The sequence below is a fragment of the Artemia sp. Qi Xiang Cuo genome, chromosome 11 (assembly GCF_049724085.1).
Source record: "Artemia sp. Qi Xiang Cuo chromosome 11, ASM4972408v1, whole genome shotgun sequence".
Taxonomy (NCBI): Eukaryota; Metazoa; Arthropoda; class Branchiopoda; order Anostraca; family Artemiidae; genus Artemia; species Artemia sp. Qi Xiang Cuo.
The window spans coordinates 50801591-50827752 of record NC_142804.1 but is presented as its reverse complement, the minus strand read 5'-3'; the positions used below and the strand labels follow the sequence as shown (position 1 = coordinate 50827752).

At 34.6% G+C, this 26162-nt stretch overlaps 1 protein-coding gene across 3 annotated transcripts in view; it reads left to right on the top strand.

Moving 5' to 3' along the window:
- The first annotated feature begins 1972 nt into the window (after positions 1 to 1972).
- The window catches only part of LOC148947096 (ATP-dependent chromatin remodeler CHD9-like), a 47223-nt gene continuing 23033 nt past the window's right edge, over positions 1973 to 26162 (top strand). Inside the window, exons 1-2 of one of the 3 annotated variants that reach the window (XM_089097260.1) lie at positions 1973 to 2050; positions 21527 to 21844. In XM_089097260.1, the coding sequence (XP_088953386.1) occupies positions 21551 to 21844 (294 nt within the window). In that variant the 5' untranslated portion in view covers positions 1973 to 2050; positions 21527 to 21550. Of the gene's footprint in view, positions 2051 to 21521; positions 21845 to 26162 lie in introns of those variants that run through there. The other 2 variants (XM_089097259.1, XM_089097261.1) reach the window with 2 other exon arrangements.

Genomic DNA, 26162 nt, shown 5'->3' with positions numbered 1-26162 from the left:
AGTAGTAGTAGTGTGCACTTATTGCCTTTTCGTCCATTGATCATACCCCTCATAATATTTATAAAATTTCAACTTAGGAGGCTACCCTAAGCCAGGCCTTCCTAAACTATGGGTCGCGACCCCAAATGGGGTTGCGTAGCAAAATCATGGGGTCGCAAGAGATTTTAAAGTCAAATATTTAAATATTAAAGTCAAATATTTACAACATACTACAGGAAAAGACATATATTGTTAACTTGATAAATTTGTAAAGACTGAAGGTCTAAAATGGAAAAATTGCTGTGGAAGATGCACAGATGGTGCAAGAGCGATGAAGAGCAAAAACATTGGTTTAAATCATTTTTTAAGCTACTCATTATGACCATATAACTTTTACTCGCTGTCTTATTCACCAAGAGGCCCTTGCAGCAAAATAAAATTAGCACCATAATTGAAAAATGTGCTTCGGAATGATTAAGATTATAAATTAAGATTATAAATTTTATTTAGAGACACGCCCTTAACAGTGACTTATTTTCAAATTTTTGTAAGGATATATATACCGTCTATAATTCTTTTTTATAATAAATAAAATCTAAATAGTGAAATTTTTTTTCAATCTTGATTCACATATTTAATTGAAGCTTTGTTCGTTTTAAGATTCATTCATGTACGCTTCTTCTCGATCCCAATCTATTTAAAGCCTCACCCTTTACCCCCTCCCATAAAGTTTCCTTTCTCTTAAATATTTCCTTATGAATCTTCCTATTCCATCTGGGGACAACCTGTTTTTTCGTTTTTTTCATCTGTTATTTCTCAACAATTTGTTTTGCAGAATTGCTCAAAATACATTTTGGATGTCTGGTAATACATTATATATGCATAAAATAGGGTATATCCAGCTACTTAAAAATAACACTTTCAGTGCCGTAGACGGTACTTCTGTATTATCCAGTACGCACTCGAGAAGTTTGCTAAATTTAAGATCTAAGAAAGCCAGTTTCATAGTCACAAAGACAAATGACGGGTGACAGAATGCATTGGTAATTCGACATTCTTCGCCTGAAGAATGCACCCTAGCCATCTCAACCTTTCTCTCATTATGGTCCTAGAAAGTGGAATTGGATCCTATTTTTTGTAAAACCTTCTATTTGGATATCTAAATAAATAGGATTGACAAAGTCAAATTCTGCTTCATAATAAATAAAATTTATATTTTACACAGTTTTCGGGGGGAGGGGGGCTTCAGACTCATTTATTATTGCAGAGTAAGACACAAAAAGCCAAAGGAAATATTTGTCTTGCCTCTTCGAAATATCAAGTCCATTTTAAATCTGCATGGTTCCTATTTAGAGTTTGATTCCATGTTATTTAAATGAAATTAAAAAAAAGAGAAACCTTGAAGGTATTTTAGACCGGGAAATTTTCTGAATTCACCTTCCCTCCCCTAGTACAAAATTCACTCACTTTCTTCTCTGTTAATAATATATGATTAATTTTCTATGTTTTATTGACCTCGGTGGTTCTTAATAAATTTACATTGGTCTGTAAAAAAAGTCTTCAAACAGAACGAACAGGGCTCTTCAGAAAGAAAAATCATTGACGTGGTATAAATTTGACTTCAAATAACGAGAACTAGTATTTTCATACTACTTCAAAAAAGCTCATTGATATGCTTTAAGTTTTAGCTCAAATGACTATAATTCTATTTCTAATATTAAACTCAATGAAATAAAATAACTACTTTTCTTAAAAAAATACTTGACCATTTCTTTTCAATCCTTCCCTCCCCTCGTCTTAAAAAAATATCATTTCTTTTCATTAGTGTAAAATACGCCATATTGTATTGGTCTCAAGTGAAAGTAAATCTTTGAACGCCCATAGCCTTCGAAACGTTTTGCGTTCGTTTTGATGCTCTGAGCCACTAAATTTCTCAATGTACAACGTTTAGTATTATTATAGTGTTAGCATGTTATAATGGAATTTTATTGAAGAAATGTTGCTTAAAAGTGAAGACATGAAATGGGATTTGATGTTCATTCTAATATATACTTGAAACAATTTATTACTGGTAAGAAGTACATATATATATATATATATATATATATATATATATATATATATATATATATATATATATATATATATATATATATATATATATATATATATATATATATATATATATATATATATATATATATATATATATATATATATATGTACTTCTTACCATGTTATATATATATATATATATATATATATATATATATATATATATATATATATATATATATATATATATATATATATATATATATATATATATATATATATATATATATATATATATATATATATATATATATATATATATATATATATATATATATATATATATATATATATATATATATATATATATATATATATATATATATATATATATATATATATATATATATATATATATATATATATATATATATATATTATAATGGAATTTTATTGAAGAAATGTTGCTTAAAAGTGAAGACATGAAATGGGATTTGATGTTCATTCTAATATATACTTGAAACAATTTATTACGAAAATAGTAAGAAGTACATATATATATATATATATATATATATATATATATATATATATATATATATATATATATATATATATATATATATATATATATATATATATATATATATATATATATATATATATATATATATATATATATATATATATATATATATATATATATATATATATATATATATATATATATATATATATATATATATATATATATATATATATATATATATATATATATATATATATATATATATATATATATTGTCAAACTAATGATAATATTATCATTGATTTCTTACCTTATATGTACGTTTCAGAAGGTCATGCGTTTTCCCCCCAAAGTCCCGATTTCATATCAAGAAAAAATCAAACAATCACAATACCTATTGCCCAAGTGAATTGGATTTTCCCAAAACCAGCAAACAATTTATGTAATTGGGTTTTCCCCATGTTACCTAGTATTTCAGTGGTTACCCCATATTGAAGGTATATTTTTCCCCAAGGTCTTCCCCTGGTGAGAAACTAATTAGGTTTTCCCAAAATTGTTCCCAAAAACATGTTATGTAACTAGGGTTTTTCCCAAGGTCTCTGTTGACAAAAACATTTCTGGGTTTTCCCCCGTGACCTTGACTTCAAGGCTCAGGGACTTTGGACTCCCTAGCAAACGTGTATAGTGCCATGTATTATGGAAAAGCACATACTACTAAGGCACATATATTTATATATATATATATATATATATATATATATATATATATATATATATATATATATATATATATATATATATATATATATATATATATATATATATATATATATATATATATATATATATATATATATATATATATATATATATATATATATATATATATATATATATATAAATATCTAATGGATTACGAACATTTACCGACAGTTCATTTTTTTTTAAACAGTTCATTTTGTTTGGAAATTCTAGTTTTAAGTTTAAATCTCTCGAAAGCCAAGCAAATTCCTGTTGAGCTTTAAGTGGCATGTGATCAATCTCAGTTAAACCAATACAAATTGGATTTTGAATCCAAGCTACCTTTTTTGAAATAATATTTAATATAAAATATGTACGGAACTAGGTTTCTAGCGCTTTTAAGTAATCTACAATAAATTTTGCAATAAAAGTTTTACAATGATTTCTCATTGTAATTGTAATAATAATCTAATAATAAAGCTGTATAGACGGAATCTATATCCTTACAAAGATTTGAAAATAAGTCACTGTTAAGGGCGTGTCTCTTAATCAAATTTATAATCTTTACGGCATTCCGAAGCCCATCTTTCAATTATGGTGCTAATTTTTTTTGCTGCAAGGGCCTCTCGGTGAATAAGGCAGTGAGTAAAAGTTATATGGTCATAATGAGTAGCTTAAAAAAATGATTTACAACCAATGTTTTTGCCCTTCATCGCTCTTGCACCATCTGTGCATCTTCCACAGCAATTTTCCATTTTAGACCTTCACTCTTTAAAAATTTATCAAGTTAACAATATATGTCTTTTCCTGTCGTATGTTATAAATATTTGACTTTAATATTTAAATATTTGACTTCAAAATCTCTTGCGACCCCATGATTTTGCTACGCGACCACATTTGGGGTCGCGACCCATAGTTTAGGAAGGCCTGGCCTAGGGTAGCCTACTAAGTTGGAATTTTAAAGAATTATGAGGGGGATGCAAATTTACTAAATTTACTTTTTCGTAAAGTTTTTTAAATTAAATGTTTTCAATGTTGGAATAAGTACAAAAGAAAATACTTGTAATATAATTCGTTGTATGCCCCCAGGGCGTAAGTTACAACCCTTCCTCCGGGCTCTGGGGGGGGGGGGTATGTTGACCCCAAAGTTTTTGTTATCTGATGAATGGGGGAAGGGGGGGGGGTGGATGCCTTCCAATCCCTTTTGACTCATAAAAAGGTAACTAGAAATTTCAATTTCCAATCAAATGAGCCCTCTCTGAAGTTTACACCACCATCTCTTCTATAAGAACCATATAGGCCCCCAGGGCTTAACTTACAACGCCTTCCCCTGGGTCCTGGGGGGGGGGGGTGTCGACCCCGGAGTTTTTATTATCTTATGGTTGAACTATTTTTAACAAAATGTCTATCTCATAATTTTTATCGGATTTGTTTGGATAAACCGATCCGATGGTATACAAGTAAATGGTATACAAGTTTGACATTGTTAATACTTCAAACTTTTACTTTAAAAATACGTGTGGGCGTATTTTTACCACTGTTTCAAAGGCGTAAATATAAGATTATGCGATCCCCCCCCCTCCAGAATTCACATAAATTTGTGCTGATGTATTTAAGAAAATTAATAAAAGAAGAAGACCAAGATTATTTACAATATAAACTTATAACCGCACTTCTTTACGATTTGAAACAATATTTTGTAAGTCTGAAATTTCCGAGTAACTCATTCTCGGCTTGGTGCTGCGGTGAATTGTTAGTAGTAGTAGCAGTAGTAGAAATTCCCGAATATTTCATTCTCGTACACTAAAATAAAATCGGGAACAGAAGAAAAACGAGTCAGATAAAAACAGAAATAGGACAAAATAACTGTTATAAAAACAGAAATAGAACAGGAAAACAAAAAAAGGTCATCTATTTCTGTTCTGTTTTCTGCATGAACAGAACAGAAATAGGTACTTTGATAACAGAACAGAAACAGTGCCCATACTTAATTCGAAAAGTTAAAAAATTGGACTTGAGAAATATACATCAGAATTTCCTTACGATAGGAGGGTTTGAACCTGACCACTTTCGATCAGTGCACACGCTCTCAGCCACTCGACTATCGTAAGGAATCAGAATGTCAAATTTTTCTATTACTTTACTCACCTTCTTTCCATAGAAGAGTTATAATACAGTTACCAGTTATAATAAAGTTACTAGTAACCAAAATTACCAACGAATTTAGAAGTAAAGGGAGTTTTTTGGTTTCATAAAAGATAATGATATTCTTTTTTCCCTTTTCTTTGTATTTAAGTGAATAAAAAAAAAAAAAATCGATCGCGAATTTCTTTTGCAACATGACTGTATATTTGCTCTTTTTTCATTTGTTTTTATATTCATAAATTATTATCATAATTTCTGGTATTATAAGATTTACCCAATTACTAATAACCTAAATTAATAGTAAATTTAGAAATGCGAAGGGTTTTGCAGTCTGATAAAAGCTAGTGCTATTCTTTGTCTCCTTTTTCTTGATGTGAAAATTAATCAAATGATATTTTTTCTTTGCGAAGTTCGTCTGTACCATGACTGTGTTAATACTTTTTTCCTCTTCCTTCTTTCCCAAATCCACTAATATTATTTTTTGGTAAAATTTATCGAGTTAGTTATATAGACAAGTGGTTACGACCGCACGCTCTAACCATGGTAAACCAGATTCAAATTCTCGTTATGTCATTACTCTGAACCCTGTGGTAGCACAGTGGATTTGTGCACCACTTGGCGATACAGGGCCTGGGGCTGCATTCCCGCTGCAACAGTTGGGCGACAGGTCTGATATTTTCTCTGTAAAAAGACACAAGTGTTGGTTCAACATCATGTGCGCCGTCAATGGTCCTGAAGGATATCTTTCCCTTTTTATTATTTTCGAATTATCATTTGTAATTTCCTTATAGTATAGAAACACGTCAAATATATACCTGGATGTTTTTCTAGCAACTTCATAGAACTCATCATAGTACCCTTTGTGGGATTAGCTATGTCTATAATATATCGAATTTGTTGAATTTCATAATAAAAATTTTGCACGCCACCTTTTTAGTTAGGCGTCAAGGGTGTAATATTAACTAAGAAAGAACTCAGATAAGGGGGTGGGGGTCGTGTCCTAAAGCATAAACTTTGAAATATTGAAAACGATAAGTGATACGCACAAATGTGCATTTTGATCATATACTAGCTGTAAGAAAATTCTCCCTAACTGTGAGATGTCTGACGCTCTCAAAAAGGAAGCCTATTTACGTCAATGTTTAGGAAGCTCATTCACTGGGATTAATAGGCTGGACAATTACCTTTATATACCTTTTGAAATATATACCTTTTGAAATATCTGCGATAATTATAGAAATAAAAATTTATCGGAAATTTTTAGTTTGCAATTTGCGTGGGGTTATCCTGTTTTCAGGCACGTAGGGCTATCCTCTTTCCTCACCTTCCGTTTGGAGGTACATTTGACCTCAAGTTTTACTTAAGGAGTTTTTGACCCAATATAGGGGAAATTCCATCTCCTTATTTGAAGGTAGAAACCTTTTCACAAATTCAAACTCACTGAAGAAGAGGTAAAAAATGATGAAATTATTATTAAAATTAAAATTCTGAAAATAAAAATTTAAAAAAAAAAAAAACAAGAACTGTCAAAAGAGGAAGTTGATGTACGACAATCCTTCTACAAACAAAATAAACTTTACAATTCTACTTACAAAATAAACTTAACAAAATTTTTTTACTTTTATAACTTTAATAAATCAAATAATTTTAAAATTTTGATTACTAAATATCAGTACATGTATATTAAACTGACAATGCGGATTCATTTGTATTTTTTTAGTAAAGTGCATATTTTGTTCTGGCCTTAGGAAGGTATAGGGGTTTTGTGCCCAACTTATGTTAATTTTTGCTCGTTTTGAGTTTGACTCGGTTATTTACTGTAATTTCTGTTCGTTTAGTGTTTCATTTAGTTATCGATGCTGACTGTGGTTGTTTCACGCTTGGTAGATTATTTGATTTTTTTTTGCTCATTTTTTGTTTAATGGAGCTCTTTACTTTTCTTTGAAAAACTTATTTTGTGGAAAAAGTTCTTTTTAATTAATTTCTGGTCGTTTTATATTTACATAGTCTTTTAAAGGGAAAAAGAAAATAACAATTTAAACTTTTTAGTTTTTTTATACTTTTTAGTTTGGCCTGCTATTGGTGTGCTGGAGAAAAATTTTCAGCCATTTTAAATAACCTACACCATTTTAAAAATCTGGACTTAAATAGTACTATTTAACTTAGTTTCATACCTACTCTAGTTGACCTGAAATGGAAAACTTGATACCATTTGCAAAAAAAATCTGTTTACTTTCTTTGGTAGCTTGGATACACTTATGCTATTTTCATTTGATTAAATTTTAAGAGCAGAAGTAGCCTCGAAAGTTTGAACATAATACCCTCCGTCGTTATTGGTATATTTATGATATGCCTTATTGGCACTTAGATGTATCACTGTGATTTTTTTTTTAATCTTAATGAAACATTTATTTTTTAAACATTGTGGTAAATTGGGTGGGTGGTAGTGGAAGGGGGATTAGTTGCCCTCCAATCACTTTCGACCATTAAAAAGGTTATCATCCCTTTCTATTTTCAACTGAATGAGTCCCTTTTGAAGTTCCCACGACAACTCCTTCTATACAAAGTGCCCTGGTCTAAACAGCAACAACAACAAAAAATATTACTAATCACTTTCGCCTATTACAAAGGGCACTAGCCTTTGAATTTCTAATCGAATTAGCCTTTTTTGAAGTTTTTACGACAACACCTTCTATAAAAACCTTATATGCACCCAGGGCATAATTTAAAACCCTTGCCCTGAGAGTTGTGGGGAAGTGCCCTTGTCAAAAATATATTTTCTATCTGGAAATCACTTTATATATAATTAGGCAGTTAGTTTACCACAGATGACTTCTGGCTCTTCATTCTCGGTGCGAAATAAAAGCTCCTCACACTTATTCATGCATTAGCGGGTTAGTGTGTATGCGTCACAGTTTATATAATTATCTAGTAAGCTTACTGTTTCTATCTGCAAAAACGTTCTCCGGAGCACTCGCACCCCGGTCCGGGTTTTTATAATGGGTGAGATAGGGAATGATCATACTGGATAATTATATAAACTGTGGTATGCGTCAATCATTGAGAAATGGTTTGAAAATGTATTATTCGTAGTTGCGAAAGCAGAAAAAAAAACTATATATAACCCTCAGCCTCACAACCCTCAACCCTCAGGGCAAGGTTTTTAAGCTAAGGCCTGGGGGGATTTAAGGTTCGTATAGAGAGTGTTGCCGCAGAAACTTCAAAACAGGCTGATTCGATTGGAAATTCAAAGGGCTAGTACCCTTTTCAATAGTAAAAAGTGATTGGAGGGTAACAAAACCCCCCCCCCCCCCACGCCCATCATTCCCTCGAACACATCCAATTAAAATTTTGAGATAGCTATTTTGTTCAGCGTAGTTGATTTCCAGAAAGAAAATGTGTTTTTGAGAGGGACACTCCCCCGCATCCCTCATGGCAAGGGTTTTAGGTTATGCCCTGGGGATATATAAGGTTTTTAAAGAAACCGTTGTCGTAGAAACTTCAATAAAAGCTCATTCGACTGGAAATTCAAAGGGCTAGTGCCCTTGTTAATAGTCGGAAGTGATTGGAGGTCAACTAGCCCCCCCCCCCCCCCCATCAGTCCCCCAAACACATCCAATAAAAATTTTGAGATAGCCATTTTGTTCAGGGGAGTTGATTTCCAGATAGAACACATATTTTGCAGGAGGACTCTCCCCCACAACCCACAGGGCAAGGATTATAAGTTATGCCCTCGGGGCTTATAAGGTTTTTATTGAAATCCTTGTCGTAGAAACTTTGAAAAGGGCTCACTCGATTTGAAATTCAAAGGACTCGTACCCTTTTTAATAGTCGAAAGCGATTTGAGGGCAATTAACCCCCCCCCTCCCTCTCACGCCCACCTTTTCTCCAAACACATCCAATCAACATTTTTAGAGAGCAATTCTATTGAACGTAGATGAAAGTTTGGAAAATTAGGTTTTTAAGGCTGACTACCCCTCCTCCCCCCCACAGCCCGCAGTGCCCGGGGTTTAACTTGTGACCGGGGTGCCTATACAGTTTTTTTCGACAGGGTTTTCGTAAAAACTTAAAAATGGCTCATTCAATTGTAAATTGAAAGGCATCGTGCCTTTTTTCATAGTTTACCGTTATTGGCTAGTGACTACGCCCCCCCCTACGCCCCGCATTTCCCCAAACACATCTAATCAAAATTTTGAAATAGCCATTTTATTCAGCGTAGTTGATTTCCAGATAGAAAATATGTTTTTGAGGAGGAAACTCCCCCAAAACCCTTGGGGCAAGGGTTTTAAGTTATGCTCCGAGGGCATATAAGAACGATGTTGGCACAATGTACTATCTATTATTTTTTTCCTTTAGAGCTGGGCACTTCATATAGAAGTGGTCGTCGTAGAAAACTTCAAAAAGTGCTCATTCGATTGGAAATTGAGGGTTCTAGTGCCCTTTTTAATAGTCGACAGTGATTGGAGGGCAACTAGCCCCCCCCCCTACGCCCATCATTCCCCCAAACACATCCAATCAAAATTTTGAGATAGCCATTTTGTTCAGCGTAGTTGATTTCCAGATAGAAAATATGTTATTGAGGAGGACACTCCCCCACAACCCTCAGGGCAAGGGTTTTAAGTTATGCCCTGAGGGCATATAAGAACGATGTTGGTACAATGTACTATTTATTTATTTTTTCTTTAGAGCTGGGCACTTCATATGGAAGGGGTCGTCATAGAAACTTCAAAAAGGGCTCATTGAATTGGAAATTGAGAGTTATAGTGGCCTTTTTCATAGTAGAAAGTAATTGGAGGGCAATTAGCCCCCCCCCCCCAACGCCCATCACTCCCCCAAACACATCCAATCAAAATTTTGAGATAACCATTTTGTTCAGCGTAGTTGATTTCCGGATAGAAAATATGTTATTTAGGATGACACTCCCCCACAAACCTCAGGGCAAGGGTTTTAAGTTATGGCCTGGTGGCATATAAGGTTTTTATAGGAGGCGTTGTCGTAGAAACTTCAAAACAGGCTCATTTGATTAGAAAATCAAAGGGGCTAGTAACTTTTTTAATAATCGGAATTGATTGTTGGGCAACTAGCCCCCCCCCCCCCTCCCTCATTCCCATGATTCCCTCAAACACATCCAATGAAAATTTTGAGATAGCCATTTTGTTCAGCGTAGTTGATTTCCAGATAAAAATATGTTTTTTGAGTAGGACACTCCCCCACAACCCTCAGGATAAGGGTTTTAAGTTATGCCCAGGGGGCATATAAAGTTTTTATAGAAGGCGTTGTTGTAGAGACTTCAAAACAGGCTCACTCGATGGGAAATTCAAAGGGACTAGTAACTTTTTTAATAGTCGAAAGTGGTTGGAGGGCAACTAGCCCCCCCCCCACGCCCATCATCCCCCCAAACACATCCAATCAAAATTGTGAAATAGTCATTCGGTTCAGCGTAGCTGATTTCCAAATAGAAAAAATGTTTCTGAGGAGGAAACTCCCCCACAACCCTCAGGGCAAGGTTTTTAAGCTATAACCTGGGGGGATTTAAGGTTTTTATCGAGAGCGTTGTCGTAGAAACTTTAAAACAGGCTCATTCGATTGGAAACTCAAAGGTTTAGCACCCTTTTTAATAGTCAAAAGTGATTGGAGGGCTACTAGCCCCCCCCCCCTCCACGCCCATCATTCCCCAAACACATCCAATCAAAATTTTGAGATAGCTATTTTGTTCAGCGTAGTTTTTTTCCAGATAAAAAGTACATTTTTGAGGAGGACACTCCCCCGCAACCCTTGGAGCAAGGGTTTTAAGTTATGCCCTGAGGCCATATAAGAAATATGTTGGCACAATGTACTATTTATTTTTATTGATTTCCTTTAGAGCTGGGCACGTCATATGGAAGGGTTCGTCGTAGAAACTTCAAAAGGGGCTCATTCAATTGGAATTGAGAGTTCTAGTGCCCTTTTTAATAGTCGAAAGTGATTGGATGGCTACTAGCCCCCCGCACGTCCATCATTCCCCCAAACACATTCAATCAAAATTTAGAGATAGTCTTTTTTTCAGCGAAGTTGATTTCCAGAAAGAAAATATGTTTTTGAGGAAGATACTCCCCCAAAACCCTCAGGGTCAAGGTTTTATGTTATACCCTAGGGGCATATAAGGTTTTTATAGAAGCCGTTGTCGTAGAAACTTCAAAACAGGCTCATTCGATTCGAAATTAGAAGGTCCAGTACCCTATTTAATAGTCGAAAGTGATTGGATGACAACTAACCCCCCCCCCCCCACGCCCATCATTCCCCCAAACACATCCAATCAAAAATTTTAGATAGACATTTTGTTCAGCGTGGTTGATTTCCAGATAGAAAAACTGTTTTTGAGGAGGACACTCCCCCACAGCCCTCAGGGCAAGTGTTTTAAGTTGTGCCCAGGGGGCATATAAGGTTTTTATAGAAGGCGTTGTTGTAGAAACTTTAAAACAGGCTCACTCGATGGGAAATTCAAAAGGGCTAGTAACCTTTATAATAATCGAAAGTGATTGGAGGGCAACAAGCCCCCCCACGCCCATCATTCCCCCAAACACATCCAATCAAAATTGTGAGATAGTCATTTGGTTCAGTGTAGCTGATTTCCAGATAGAAAATGTTTTTGAGGAGGACACTCCTCCACAACCCTCAGGGCAAGGGGTTTAAGTTAAGACCTGGGGGGATTTAAGGTTTGTATAGAGAGCGTTGTCGTAGAAACTTCAAACCAGGCTCATTCGATGAGAAATTCAAAGGGTTAGTACCCTTTTTAATAGTCAAAAGTGATTGGAGCGCAACTAGCCCCCCCCCCTCCACGCTTATCATTCCCCCAAACACATCCAATCAAAATTTTGAGATAGCTATTTTGTTCAGCGTAGTTGATTTCCAGATAGAAAATGTGTTTTTGAGGAGGACACTCCCCCGCATCCCTCAGGGCAAGGGTTTTAGGTTATGCCCTCGGGGTATATAAGGTTTTTAAAGAAGTCGTTGTCGTAGAAAGTTCAATAAAAGCTCATTCGACTGGAAGTTCAAAGGGCTAGTGCCCTTTTTAATAGTCGAAAAAGATTGGAGGTCAACTAGCCCCTCCCTCACACCCATCAATCCCCCAAACACATCCAATAAAAATTTTGAGATAGACTTTTTGTTCAGGGGAGTTGATTTCCAGATAGAAAACATATTTTTCAGGAGGACTCTCCCCCACAACCCTCAGGGCAAGGATTATAAGTTATGCCCTAGGGGCATATAAGGTTTTTTATTGAAATCCTTGTCGTAGAAACTTTGAAAAGGGCTCACTCGATTTGAAATTCAAATGACTAGTACCCTTTTTAATAGTCGAAAGTGATTTTAGGGCAACTAACCCCCTCTCTCACGCCCACCTTTTCCCCAAACACATCCAATCAAAATTTTTAGATAGCCATTTTATTCAACGTAGTTGAAAGTTTTTGGAAATTAGGTCTTTAAGGATGACAACCCCTCCCCCTCCCCCCACAGCCCTCAGGGCAAGGGTTGCAAATTATGCCCCAGAGGCATATAAAGTTTTTATTGAAAGGGTTGTCTTAGAAACTTCAAAAAGGCACATTCAATTGGAAATTGAAAGGCCTTGTGCCTTTTTTAATAGTTGAAAGTTATTGGATATTGACTACCCCCCCCCCACGCCCCTCATTTCCCCAAACACATCCAATCAAAATTTTGAGATAGCCATTTAATTCAGCGTAGTATGATTTCCAGATAAAAAATATATTTTTGAGGAGTAAACTCCCCCACAACCATTGGAGCAAGGGTTTTAAGTTATGCCCTGAGGTCATATAAGAACGATGTTGGCATAATGTACTATTTATTTTTATTTTTTTCCTTTAGAGCTGGGCACTTCATATGGAAGGGATCATCGTAGAAACTTCAAAAGGGGCTCATTCAATTGGAAATTGAGAGTTCTAGTGCCGAGTTCTAGTGAGAGTTGAATGTACAGATTTTGGACTAACGAAAAAAATGAGCCAACAGTCCCAACACCTTCAAAGCAGTTTGCAAGGACCAAATTTAGTCTATGCGTATGGCAATGAATGTATATTGCTTGTGACGCTTTTGCTCTCTGTCGCGCTTGAACACCAGAGAAGGGCCCGCTCATCACGCTTGCTTCGTCGTAGCACTGATCAACACAATAGTTCCAGTCAAGACCAAGTTTCGCCACTGTGTCGTAAATGAAGCTGGCTAAACTCTTAGCATCCAGGCTTTTCCTATGGTAGCATCCTATTGGTCTTTCTCGTACTTTTCCCTCGTCGAAGTACCTCAGAGGAATGGCGAGCTGTTCTTTTTTCGAATTATCTTTTGTCTCGTCGGCAAGAACAGCAAAGTATTTGGCACGCTTAACTTCTTGCACTATTGTAGACCGAAGTCTAGATCCGATAACTGAAATTAGATCGTTCTGGTATTCGTGGGACGTATAGTGGCTGTATCGTCTTTGTAGCTTATTGAAAAGCGAGGGGGAATATTCGGCGAGAACATTGCATGTTTCTACGAAATTTCCTTTGTTTGCCGAAGATTCAGTCTCATCGTGGCTACGAAAGGCTGTACCCAGTCGCTCCAGTAGGGCTGTTACTTTCAGTAAAGCCTTTACGTGTTCTCTATTTTCATTCATCTCCTGATTCCTGTCCGTTTACAAAACAGATGCGTCGGGTTGCATCTCCTTGGCTTGTATAGATTTGAACTTCGTCCACAAAACTGCACTGTCCCTGTGGCGGTCACTTTTTGCATGCTCTTCTAGAACGCTTGAGATGTCCTTCCATCTTCTAACACCAATCTCGATGAAAGGCCTCGCCCCGTATGTTTTTCTGCGAAGGGTTGACGTGCCGCCAAAGTGTCTGCAACAGAAACAGAAAACCGAATTTTGCTTAACTGAGTACTCAAGCCAAGGATGCTTTCCATAATACGAAATATTAAATGACCGTCTTAGCTTGCCGTTTCCTGAAACCTGTGCAGGGTACCGTAGCAGCTGTGGTTGACATGGATGGTCTTGGGAGGATGAAGAAATATCAGTAGGACCACTTGAACGATGGTGCTCTTCATCTCGAGTCGTATCTCGTCCAGATTGTGCCTCTTGAGCAGTGACAGGCGCAGTGTCTCTTTGAGTCGTCTCGTTTTCTACTAGCTCGGTCTGACCGACCACCACGTCCTTTGAAGGACCCAAAGCGACGGCAATGGATTGTTCGGGTAATGGGTCAGGCACCTGAAAGATATACCCAAAGGTTAAAAGCTACTCTTGTACTTTGAAGCACTATTGAACTCATTTTCAACATTTAAACAGTTGCTTTTTTTTTTAGTATGTTAAGTCCAAACTGCGTAGCAGTTTCCGTTTTAGGCACAGCAGTTCGGGAAAAATAGTGCTAGAACTCCTCCATGGTGTGACAGTTTACTAAAGTATATCGAACTTCGGAAAAATAAAACAGGAAATTTCAGCAAAGCCAAAGAGGGTGTTTTTCGGATGACTATACACGCGTTGATCCTTATCTACCCGTAAAGACAATAATAAATGCTTTGGGCTTATTACAATAGCAATCCAAATGGCAAAAAGCCTTTACAGTAGTCCTTGAATGAATGATTCGGATGTCATGATAGATTGCAAATAAGCTAAACGCGCGTTCGATTTGCTGTAGTTTCAATTACGTCCTTCTCCGTTTTATGCTTAATTGTATTTTTTCTGCCACGTTCTCCCATTTAGCCTGAAGAAATACTGATAATGTGACCGCCAAACAGGTTTATAATTTTGGACCAAATGGCGAAAAGTGAAGCCTGACTACAGCAAATCAAATGCAGCTTCATGTCACCAGTCAACATTGTAGCATATCGAATGCTACAATGCCGAATAAGCACTGCCAAACTAAAAATCGAATAAACACTGCCAAACTGTGTGGTTCCATCAATAAAAAAAAGAAAGAAAAGAAAAAAAACGTGTTATCCATAAAAATAACAGTACTTTGCAGAAGAAAAAAAGAACAAAACAAAACAACATAGAGTTAATCTTAATCAAACAGTTCGTTGTAACGAACTCTAAGTAAGGAGCGACCCGGCTCATTGGTAACCGAAACTCTAGAAAACGGGTTTTTGATACCTATAGATACATCAAAAGAATCATATTTCAATGCTGATTTCAAATATATAACTTTCATCAAGTTTAGTTTTACCCATCAAAAGTTAAGCGCCTGAGAAAATTTGGCTGATTTTCAAAAAAAGGGGGAAAGGGCCCTTAAATGTTATAGAACCTTAATGAAAATCACACCATCATATTCATCGTCTCAGAGAACCCTACTGTAGAGGTTTCAAGCTCCTATCTACAAAAATGTGGAATTTTGCATTTTTTTTGCCAGAAGAAAGATCACGGATGCGTGTTTATTTATTTTTTTATTTTTTTCCAGGGGTGATTGTATCGACCCAGTGGTCCTAGAATATCTTGGGAGGGCTCATGGAACGGAAATTAAAAGTTCTAGTGCCCTTTTTAATTGACCAAAAAATGGAGAGTAACTAGGCCCCCTCCCACGCTATTTTTCCCAAAGTCACCCGATCAAAATTTTGAGATAGCCATTTTGTTCAGCATGGTCGAAAATATGATAACTATGTCTTTTAGGGTGACTTAATCCCCCGATGTCCCTAGGGGGAGGGCTAAAAGTTATGAACTTTACCCAATGTTGACATATAGTATTAGTTATTGGGAAGTATACAGAAGTTTTCGGGAGGATTTTTTTCTGGTAGTGGGGGGTGGGGGGGGGGGTTGGGGGTTTTGTTGGTGGATCTGTCCCTGAAGGAAGTTTTCATGGGGGAAGGGAAATTGCCATGAAGGGGGTGCCGGACTTGCCAGCATTATTTATTGGTTATTGGGAAGTATACAGACATTTTCAAGACGGATTTTTTTCTGGAGGGGGGGATGGAGGAGGGGGTTACTCGGGAGAATCTCTCCGTGGAGGATGTTTATTTGGGGGAAGGGACATTTCTATGAAGGGGGTGCCGGATTTCCAAGCATTATTTAAAAAACGATCAGAAATTAAGTACAAAAAAAACAAGTTTTTTCAACTGGAAAGTAAGGAGCAACATTAAAACTTAAAACGAACAGAAATTATAACTTATATGAGGGGGTTCTCCCACAAGTCAATACCTCGCTCTTTACGCTACAGTTTTTTTTAGTGGTTTCAAAAGAGCTATCTATTCTAATTCAACGTTCTTTGTGATTCAGAGGTTTGTGAATTAAATTTTGTTTTAACTTTTAACGTAAAAAGCGTGGTATTGACTAAGGAGGGAGCCGCCTCATATACGTAATAACATATACGTAATAAAAAAACAAGTTATACGGCTCAATAGTGATCGAAACTTTTAAAAACGGAATTTTGATGTCAATAAATGTATCAAAAGAATGGGTTTATAATGATGATTCTAAATATATAAATTTTATTAAGTTTAGTATTATTCATCAAAGGCTACGATCCTGAGAAAATTTACCCGATCTTTTAGAGAGGGGGGAAACATCCCCTACAAGTGAAAGAATTTTAATGAAAATCACACCGTCAGGTTCAGCGTATCAGAAAACCCTATTACATAGGTTTCAAGCTCATATCTGCAAGAATCTGCAACTTTGTATTTTTTGCCAGAAGAAAAATATACGAATATTGAAGTTAGTTACGTAAGTTAATTTGTAAATTACGTCATAACCAAATTTAAAGACATCAATTTAGCAAAAGAAAAGTAAATTTTTATGCAAATTTTGTTTACTCATTCAATGACGGTGAGCCAAAATAAAAGCTGCATTAACTAAAAAACGATCAGATATTAAATAAAAAAAATTAGTTTTTTAAACTGAAAGTAAGGAGCGATATTAAAACTTAAAACGAACAGAAATTATTCCGTGTATGAAAGGGGCTGTCCCTCCTCAACGCCTCGCTCTTTACGCTAAAGTTTGACTCTGTCTCACAACTTTATTTTTTAAAACAATAAAAAACTTTAGCGGAAAGAGCGAAGCGTTGAGGAGGGGACAGCCCCTTTCATATACGGAATAATTTCTGTTCGTTTTAAGTTTTAATGTCGCTCCTTACTTTCAGTTTAAAAAACTTGCTTTTTTTAATTAATTTATTGGAAACCAGGTCTACTGCATATTCAGTATTATTTTGTATTGATTATTTTCTGTAAAAGGCTAGTTAATTTTAAAGATAACTATACTGCATTGGTTGAGGGGCTATAATTTTTCTTTTATTAAAGAAGAATTAAATGACAGAAAAAAAGGAAAGATCTAGGAAGAAAACTAGGAAGTAAAAGAGGCTACTTAACTTCTGAATTAACTTTTTTACAACAGTAAAAAACAATTCGCTTTTTTTTAGCGTCATAGGGAGTTCCCAAAGGGACCAAGCTGGTCAACTGATAATTCCTTTGAGGTGATTTTCGGCGTTTTCCTAGCAGGTATGCTGGAACATTTTGAGGGACTGTCCTTTCCTGAACTTTAAGAAGAAAATTTACTCCGATTAATAGAAAAAATAGGCTTTCCGATTATATATGTTTCATTAAAACTGAACATCTCTATCTCCGGGACCAACCGCGAGAAGTTATATGGTTTTTCAAAGATTTCCGGGAAAGTAGGAGTCGGCTTTTAGTTTTTGTCGATTATTTGAATCTCTTATCCAAGCTCCACAAGCCAGGGCAAGACTGCTCAATCAATTCTAAATAATTTGGCCAGACAAACTAAAAAAAAGTCTATAATTGGCGAGATAGGGTGAACATTTAAGGTACCGCATCCCCTTAACACCATATAAACTACCCAGCCCGGTTCAGAATAGTAAATTTGGTCCACCAGATCACGAAAAAAAGAAACGACTTAATAAAACACAAATACTGTAGGTTACTTACTTGCCGAGCCGGTTCACTTGGCTTTTGCTTCTTAATCCATCTGTTCAGAGAAAATTGCTTTTCTGCTTCTTTATCCTTCTTCAATGCTGCCAATTTACGCTTTTGAGCTCCTTGCAAACTCATGAATTCTCAATGGCTCTTCAGCTGCTGATATTAGATAGTAAACTGGCAAACTGGGCGAATAATACATGGGTTATATATGGATGGTCTTACGGTTTTAAACAAATTCATTCATTTAAACTGATCTTTATAATTTCCCGAATTTCCTTTTTGCCGCTCCCGACAAAGATTCCGCTCCCGACAAAGTTTCCCCTCCCGACAAAGATGCCGCTTCTAAAAACAATTGCACCCTTTAGTTCTATAAGACATTATAGGATTACAATTCAACGGAATCAAAACCAAAATACTTGGCCGGCACAAAAACTTAAGCCCCCAAAAATAAGAAGAAAGTAAGTATATAAGTAGATTTAATATTTGGAAGTAGAAAAGTCCAAAAATAAGTATTCTACTGCCAAAATAAGTAGAAGTGGAAATACTGCTAATGATAGCACATAAGAAAGATGTTGAATCAATAAAATCAGAAACTGATCTGTCACTTCAACCCTTGCACGACCCAGTTGCACTATTAATCTCACTATTATCTAAGTTAATCTACATATAAATGTAGCAGTTTAAAAATTTTGACTAATTGCTAATTGTAATTTTGTTCCTGTATATTTTGTAAAAGAAAAAAAAAGCCTTTTTGGTAGGAAGCTTGGGCCCCCAGAAAAATTAGGGTGGGCAATGGCCCACCCCTGCTCCCCCCAAATGGCGCCCCTGCTTTAAGCTAAAGTTCGAATTTTGTTCCAATTCTTTGAAAATGACCCCTTAATCACAAATGCCGTTAATTAGAATAAATAGCTCTTATGAAAGTACTAAATAATCTTTGGCTTAAAAAGCGAGGTATTGACTAGGGGATGAACCCAATCATATACGTAATGTTTTCTGTCGTTTTAAGTTTTGATGTTGCTCCTTACTTTCAGTGAAAAAACTTGTTTTTTTATATATAATTTCTGATCTTTATTTAAATAATGCTGGGAAATCCGGCGCCCCCTTCATAGCAATATCCCTTCTCCCATAAGAACTTCCTTCATGGTAAGATCCTCTCAAATAACCTCCGACCCATTCCCCCAACTACCAAAAAAATCCCTTCTGAAAACGTCTGTATACTTCCCAATAACCATTATTACATGTTAATATTAGGTAAATTCATAACTTTCAGCCCTCCCCCCGGGGACTTCGGGGGATTAAGTCATCCTAAAAGACATAGTTATCATATTTTCAACCATGCTGAACAAAATTGCTATCTCAAAATTTTGATTGGGTGACTGTGGGAGAAAAATGAGCGGTGGGAGGGGGCCTAGTTAACCTCCATTTTTTTTGGTCACTTAAAAAGGACACTAGAACTTTTAATTTCCGTTCGAATGAGCCCTCCCACGATATTCTAGGACCACTGGGTCGATACGATCACCACTGGAAAAAAAAACAAACAAACAAATAAATAAACACGCATCCGTGATCTTTCTTCTGGCAAAAAATGCAAAATTCCACATTTGTGTAGATAGCAGCTTGAAACCTCCGCAGCAGGGTTCTCTTTTCTAACTTTTAATTTCCGTTCGAATGAGCCCTCCCATGATATTCTAGGACCACTGGGTTGATACGATCACCAATGAAAAAAACAAACAAACAAACAAATAAATAAACACGCATCCGTGATCTTTCTTCTGGCAAAAATTGCAAAATTCCACATTTGTGTAGATAGCAGCTTGAAACCTCCGCAGCAGGGTTCTCTGATACGCTGAATATGATGGTGTGATTTTCATTAAGGTTCTATAAATTTTAGGGGGTCTTTCCCCCTTTTTTCGAAAATCAGCCCAATTTTGTCAGGCGTGCAACTTTTGATAGGTAGGACTAAACTTGATGAAACTTATATATTTGAAATCAGCATTAAAATCTTATTCTTTTGATGTAACTATTGGTATCAAAATTCCGTTTTCTACAGTTTTGGTTACCATTGAGCCTGGTCGCTCCTTACTTACAATTCGTTAGCACGAACTGTAATCCCGCCGACACTTTCCCTTGTCATGCACATTATATGCTAATGTTCCGCGTCAAATGTCAATGAAAAGTTTCCCTCCTCAGCATTTTTTTAAGATTTCTAGAGTGACACAATACTTCAATATATTGCGTCATATATTTATCAATGAGAAGTTTTCAATTGTGCTCAGCAATACTATGTAGTAGTAGAGATACTTTCTGGAAGGAGATTTTTCACAATTCTCCAAAATTGGTCTCCGCAATAAATTCTACTATTAAAATAAACTTATATAAAAGTTGTCATTCCCTTAAATGATTTTTTTTTCTCATTAGACAGTTTTTTTCTCAAAGGGTGTTTTCAAATTTTTAGTCACTGGGCCGTAGGCTCTACTGAATAATTTGTAGTTGTATTATAAATGCTACGTTTCAAACGACGTATTTTCGACGTAACACCTTGAATTAGGTATTCTTTTCTTAGACTACACTGCCGTTCTATTACGAACAAATAAATTTTCAAATAGAGGTAAATGCATTTATTTAGACAGTGAAAAAATACAAAACTCCAGATAATTGATCTGGACTTTTATACAGCGAAAAATTTAGTTGAAACTAGCATATTTATACACAACAAAACAAAATAACTTTTCGGGCCATTCACAAAATAATGAACTTCTGGATTATTCACTAGATTATTTTCAGAGAAAGTTCAATGACAAAGTTCAAAGTCTTGATGTAAATTTCCTTCTTTAATCTTGCTCAAAAGTAAAACAAATTTCAATACAGGCTTAATCACCTTCACTGGAAATTTATTTTACTTTTGGGCAAGATTAAATAAGGAAATTTACTTCAAGACTTTTAATGAACTCTTTCTGATAATCTAGCGAATAATCCAGAAGTTCATTATTTTGTGAATGACCAAAAAAGTTATTTGTTTTGTTGCGTTTAAATATGCTAGTTTCAAGTGTATTTTATTTAGTAATTTTACCAATGATGGTCGCTGTATGTGTGATCGAATATCTGGACGTTTGTACCTGTTTTTTTTCACTGTCTAACTAAATGGATTTATCCCCGTTTGAAAATTTATTTGTTGTATATTTTAAAATAACTTCTCCTGCCTATTAGCTGAAAAATAAGGATGATGACTCCATGATTGTCCATTATATACTGAATTGTCGCATGGGAATACTAGAGATAGAAGAGGAGGAGCCAGAGAAGAGTAAAGAAAAAACGGAAGAGGACGTTACACAGGATGAGGTAAAAGAGAAAAGGCCAGCGAAAACAGTCGAGGTAGAAGAGTTCTTTGTGAAATATAAGGATTTGTCCTATCTTCATTCTGAATGGCGGACGGAAGAGGAACTGTTGAAATGCGACAAAAGGATATCTCAGAAGATCAAAAGGTTTAAATTGAAGAGGTCGCAATCTTCAAATATCTTTGAATTTGTGAGTTTCTTCATTTTTTTTGTTTTTTTTAAATGAACTAAAAACTTAATTTAAAATAGTAGAGTCAGTAATCATTCTCTGCTCAGATTGTGGATCTCTTGTTTGTACCCACATCCTATGTAGAGACATGCGAGTATTTTAGAAGAAAAAGTGAATTTTAAACTTTCAGTTAATTTCTGAATGTAAATATCCCAAGCTTGAAAACGAGGAAAAAAAAAATCATATTTGCTTCTGTTGAAACGTTACAACATTTTTTAAGATTTGGGGACACTACAAATATAGGACGACTAGACAACCAGTACCTGATGAAAGAAGTCACTTAAAGACAGACACATATAAGTTAGATACATAACAGGTACATGTAACCTAGAGAATAAACCGGGCCATTGGCAATCAGCGTACCCAGTACTTCTGATGTGCCTGGCTCGGCAAAACTTGTTAAAAAAAGTGATACTTTTCGTAAACTTTTCCAGATATTATCTTCATTGTAATCTGGTTCTGTGAAAAAAGGTCAGCTTTGCAGACCAGTGTACTGTAGATGAACTATTTGCATTTTTCTTTGAATACTTAAATCACCCAAGTAGAGATCTAAGTTATAATTCTATGGGACATATAGGTAAACATTTCTAAGGGACGTATACACCTTTTCAAAGAGAGTGAGTTTCCTCTCACATAGCCTTAAACTTCTATGGAAGCTATAGGAAAAACATTTCTATTATAATATGGTCAAACATGTTTTGAGAGCATGGTCGTAATTATATAACTTGAGCAGGCATGAAAGCCATATATATATTATGAAGTAGAAATCTGGTCTACATGAATTATGCCAAACTGGTAGGGTATAAAGTAGTCAAACATGTTTTTGGGAGTATGCACGACATTATGTAACTCAACCAGACTGGTTTTTCGAGTCAACATCCGTTTTTTATTCGTCCTTGAAATTCTGTATAAAATGTTCATGCATTACAATTTAATTTTCATTATCTTTTGATATATTCTAGATAATATATCGAATATTATTAACTTTGAAACAATGGATATTTCATTTGTCAATGTGAGTATAGTTTACTGAATTTCTTAATTTATTTCCAAATAAAAATCATTTTACCAGTAAATTCAAATTTGAGTAAACATTTAAAACCGGACATTCAGTTTCACCATAAAATAGCTTTCTCCAAATTGAGATATTAAATAAATAAATAATTAAATGACACAACTAATTTATATATTTATTTGATCTTATAATGTTTATTAATTATTTTGTACCTTTGCCACAACTATTTATTAACTATAAAGCATTAAAAACTTTCAAAAAAGCAAACCAGGATAAATAAAAAGTCACTGTTTTTTGTCGTAAAATTTCAGTAAAATATTCAAAACAGGGCTGTCAGTTTCGATCAAAAATGTCTTTCTCGAAATTGAGGTATGATATAGCTTACAAATTAACTTACATATCGAAACTTCTATATTTATATCCTTTTATCACAGGAATTAAGGAGGTTACCCCTAGTCAATACCTCGCTCTATACGCTAAATTTCGAATTTTGTTCGAATCACGAACTCTTGAATCACAAAGGCCAGTTAATTAGAATAGATACCTCTTTTGAAAGTGCTAAAAAAAACTTTAGCGTAAAGGGGTGAGGTATTGACTAGAGGGCGAACCCCTTCATATACTTAATAATTTCTTTCTCAAAATTGAGTTATGACATAACTTACGAATTAACTTACACAACGAACTTCTATATTTATATGTTTTTATCATGTGTATTAAGGAGTTTGCCTCTAGTTAATACTTCGTTCTTTACGCTAAAATATGTTAGAATTTTCAAAAAAAGCTTCTTATTCTAATTAAAAAAGTCACTGTTTTTTTTTCTTCAAATTTAAGTAAAATACTAAAAACATGGCAGTCAGTTTCGCCATAAAATGGCTTTCTCAAAATTGAGTTATGACATGACTTACGAATTAACTTACATAACCAAACTTCTATATTTATATGTTTTTATCACGTGTATTAAGGAGTTTACCCCTAGTCAATACCTCGCTCTTTACGCTAAAGTTCGAATTTTGTTCGAATCACGAACTCTTTAATCACAAAGGCCGGTTAATTAGAATAGATACCTCTTTTGAAAGTGCTAAAAAAACTTTAGCGTAAAAGGGTGAGGTATTGACTAGAGGGCGAACCCCTTCATATACTTAATAATTTTTTGGTTTAGGATATGTCTAGGAGTCTTCTTTCTTCCTTTTTTCTGTGATTTTAAGTATTTCGCAATCTAGATATGTAAGTTTTAAAAGCTCTGCATATAAAATTGAAAAAAAAGATCTATAATTGTCAACTTTTTGTGTTTGGTACTATGGAATTGAAAGGCCCAATGCCCTCCATTAATATTCTGAATAAGTAAGAATTGAACGAGCTAATTAAATTGTGTCATTCTTTCAACTTTTGTGACTTTGGTTCGGCGGTATTGTAGGGGGGTGCCCTCTCGTATGATAAATATTTTCAAAGCTTAAAATTATTTTTTTTTTTTAGAATTATCTTGATCAGTAATTGCACCAAAGCGTTCAAAGTTGGATTAATCCCAGGACAAAATTGAGACGGGGTTAGTCGAGTCATTCAATGCACTAAAGACAAGTGTAATTTGCTTCGCACCACATTCCGAAGGGAAGAAGGAATCTGGCGAGCTGGCTGTGATTTTTTACGTAAGTGGAAATAGATATTCTGAAAATATTTTAATAATTTATTAAATAGATATCTTCTACGCTTGAAGCTAATTATGCTCTTTGACGATTGAGCTGTAAAAAATATAGGACGCAATATAGCTGAATTAGCATATATATTTGGGATAATGAGATGTAAGAGCCTTCTGGGTGTTACAAATTTATAGCCTCGTCAGCTTCATCTATGCTTGAGATATCTGGATTATTTTGATTTTTATTCTTGTTCTTTTTTTTTGTTTAATGGAGTTTTCTACTTTTCTTTGAAAAACTTATTTTGTAGAAAAGGTGTTTTTAATTAATTCTTTATAAACTACGCTTGAATTGAATAATGCTTTTTGGCGATTGAGTTGTAAAAAAATATAGGACGCAATATAACTGAAATTAGCATGTATATTTGGGATAGGGGAGATGCAGGAGTCTTCTGGATGTTACAAATTTATAGGCCCGTCAGCTTCATCTATGCTTGAGATATCTAGATTATTTTAATGGAGTTTTCTAATTTTCTTTGAAAAACTTGTTTTGTAGAAAAAGTGTTTTTAATTAATTCTTTATAAACGACGTTTGAAACACAAGGATGGTTCAATTAGAACAATAAGTAACTTTTTTTTGAATATTCGTCTTCGATATTCAACCGATTTTTAATGTTTAAATTTTTGTGTTAATAATTCTAGAGTGTGCTTTGTTTAACACAGAAAAATTCCGGGTAATGTTTGAAGAACTTCATAATATTTGAAACAATCAAATGAAACATCTTAGATAACGGTGAAGGCTACTTTAATAATAAAAGTTGTTACAAGAGTCGCCATCGGGGGTATTTACCTAAGCTTTAATTCTTGAATTGATTGTAAATTTTTAAAGCTTTTCCTTTGAAAAGAAAAATTGTGTCCTGTGGAATTGGTAAAACCACCCTCAGTAGGTTTCAATTATGAAGAAACAAACATCTCTTACTATCAAAAGCAAGCTAATATTCATTAATCAAAATTTTTTTCAGGAATTATGCGTTAACAGCCAGAAATTCAATCTCCATTAATTTAGTAAAAACAATTGTTATGATTAGTGAAGCATAAATTGCACTAATTATTTTCATTATTATCTTATTCAGTTAATAATCATAGTTGTTGCAAGAGTCACCATCGTGATTCTCATGGCAAATTTTACGGCAGTATTAGGTGTAATCACGAGCAAAATCAAAATTTATTACTTTATTGTTCGTGCAGGGAAAAATCGAAATGGAGGCGTTGTGCAAAGGCACTTTAATTCTGGGGAGGGGCGCCCATTAATTATTGATATGGAAGGAGAAAAAAGTTCTTCTTCTTATAATGATTTATTTAGTCCAGGTTTACTGCTACCAGCACTTCAATCAAATCCATCACCAAGCGACATAATAGTTTCAATCATGAAGAAACGAGCATCGCTTACTATCAAAAGCAAGCTGATATTCATTAGTAAAAATTTTTGTCAGGAATTATGAGTTAACAGCCAGAAATTCAATCTCCATTAATTTAGTAAAAAAAATTGTTATGATTAGTGAAGCAAAAATTGCACTAATTATTTTCATTATTAACTTATTCAGTTAATAATCATAGTTGTTGCAAGAGTCGCC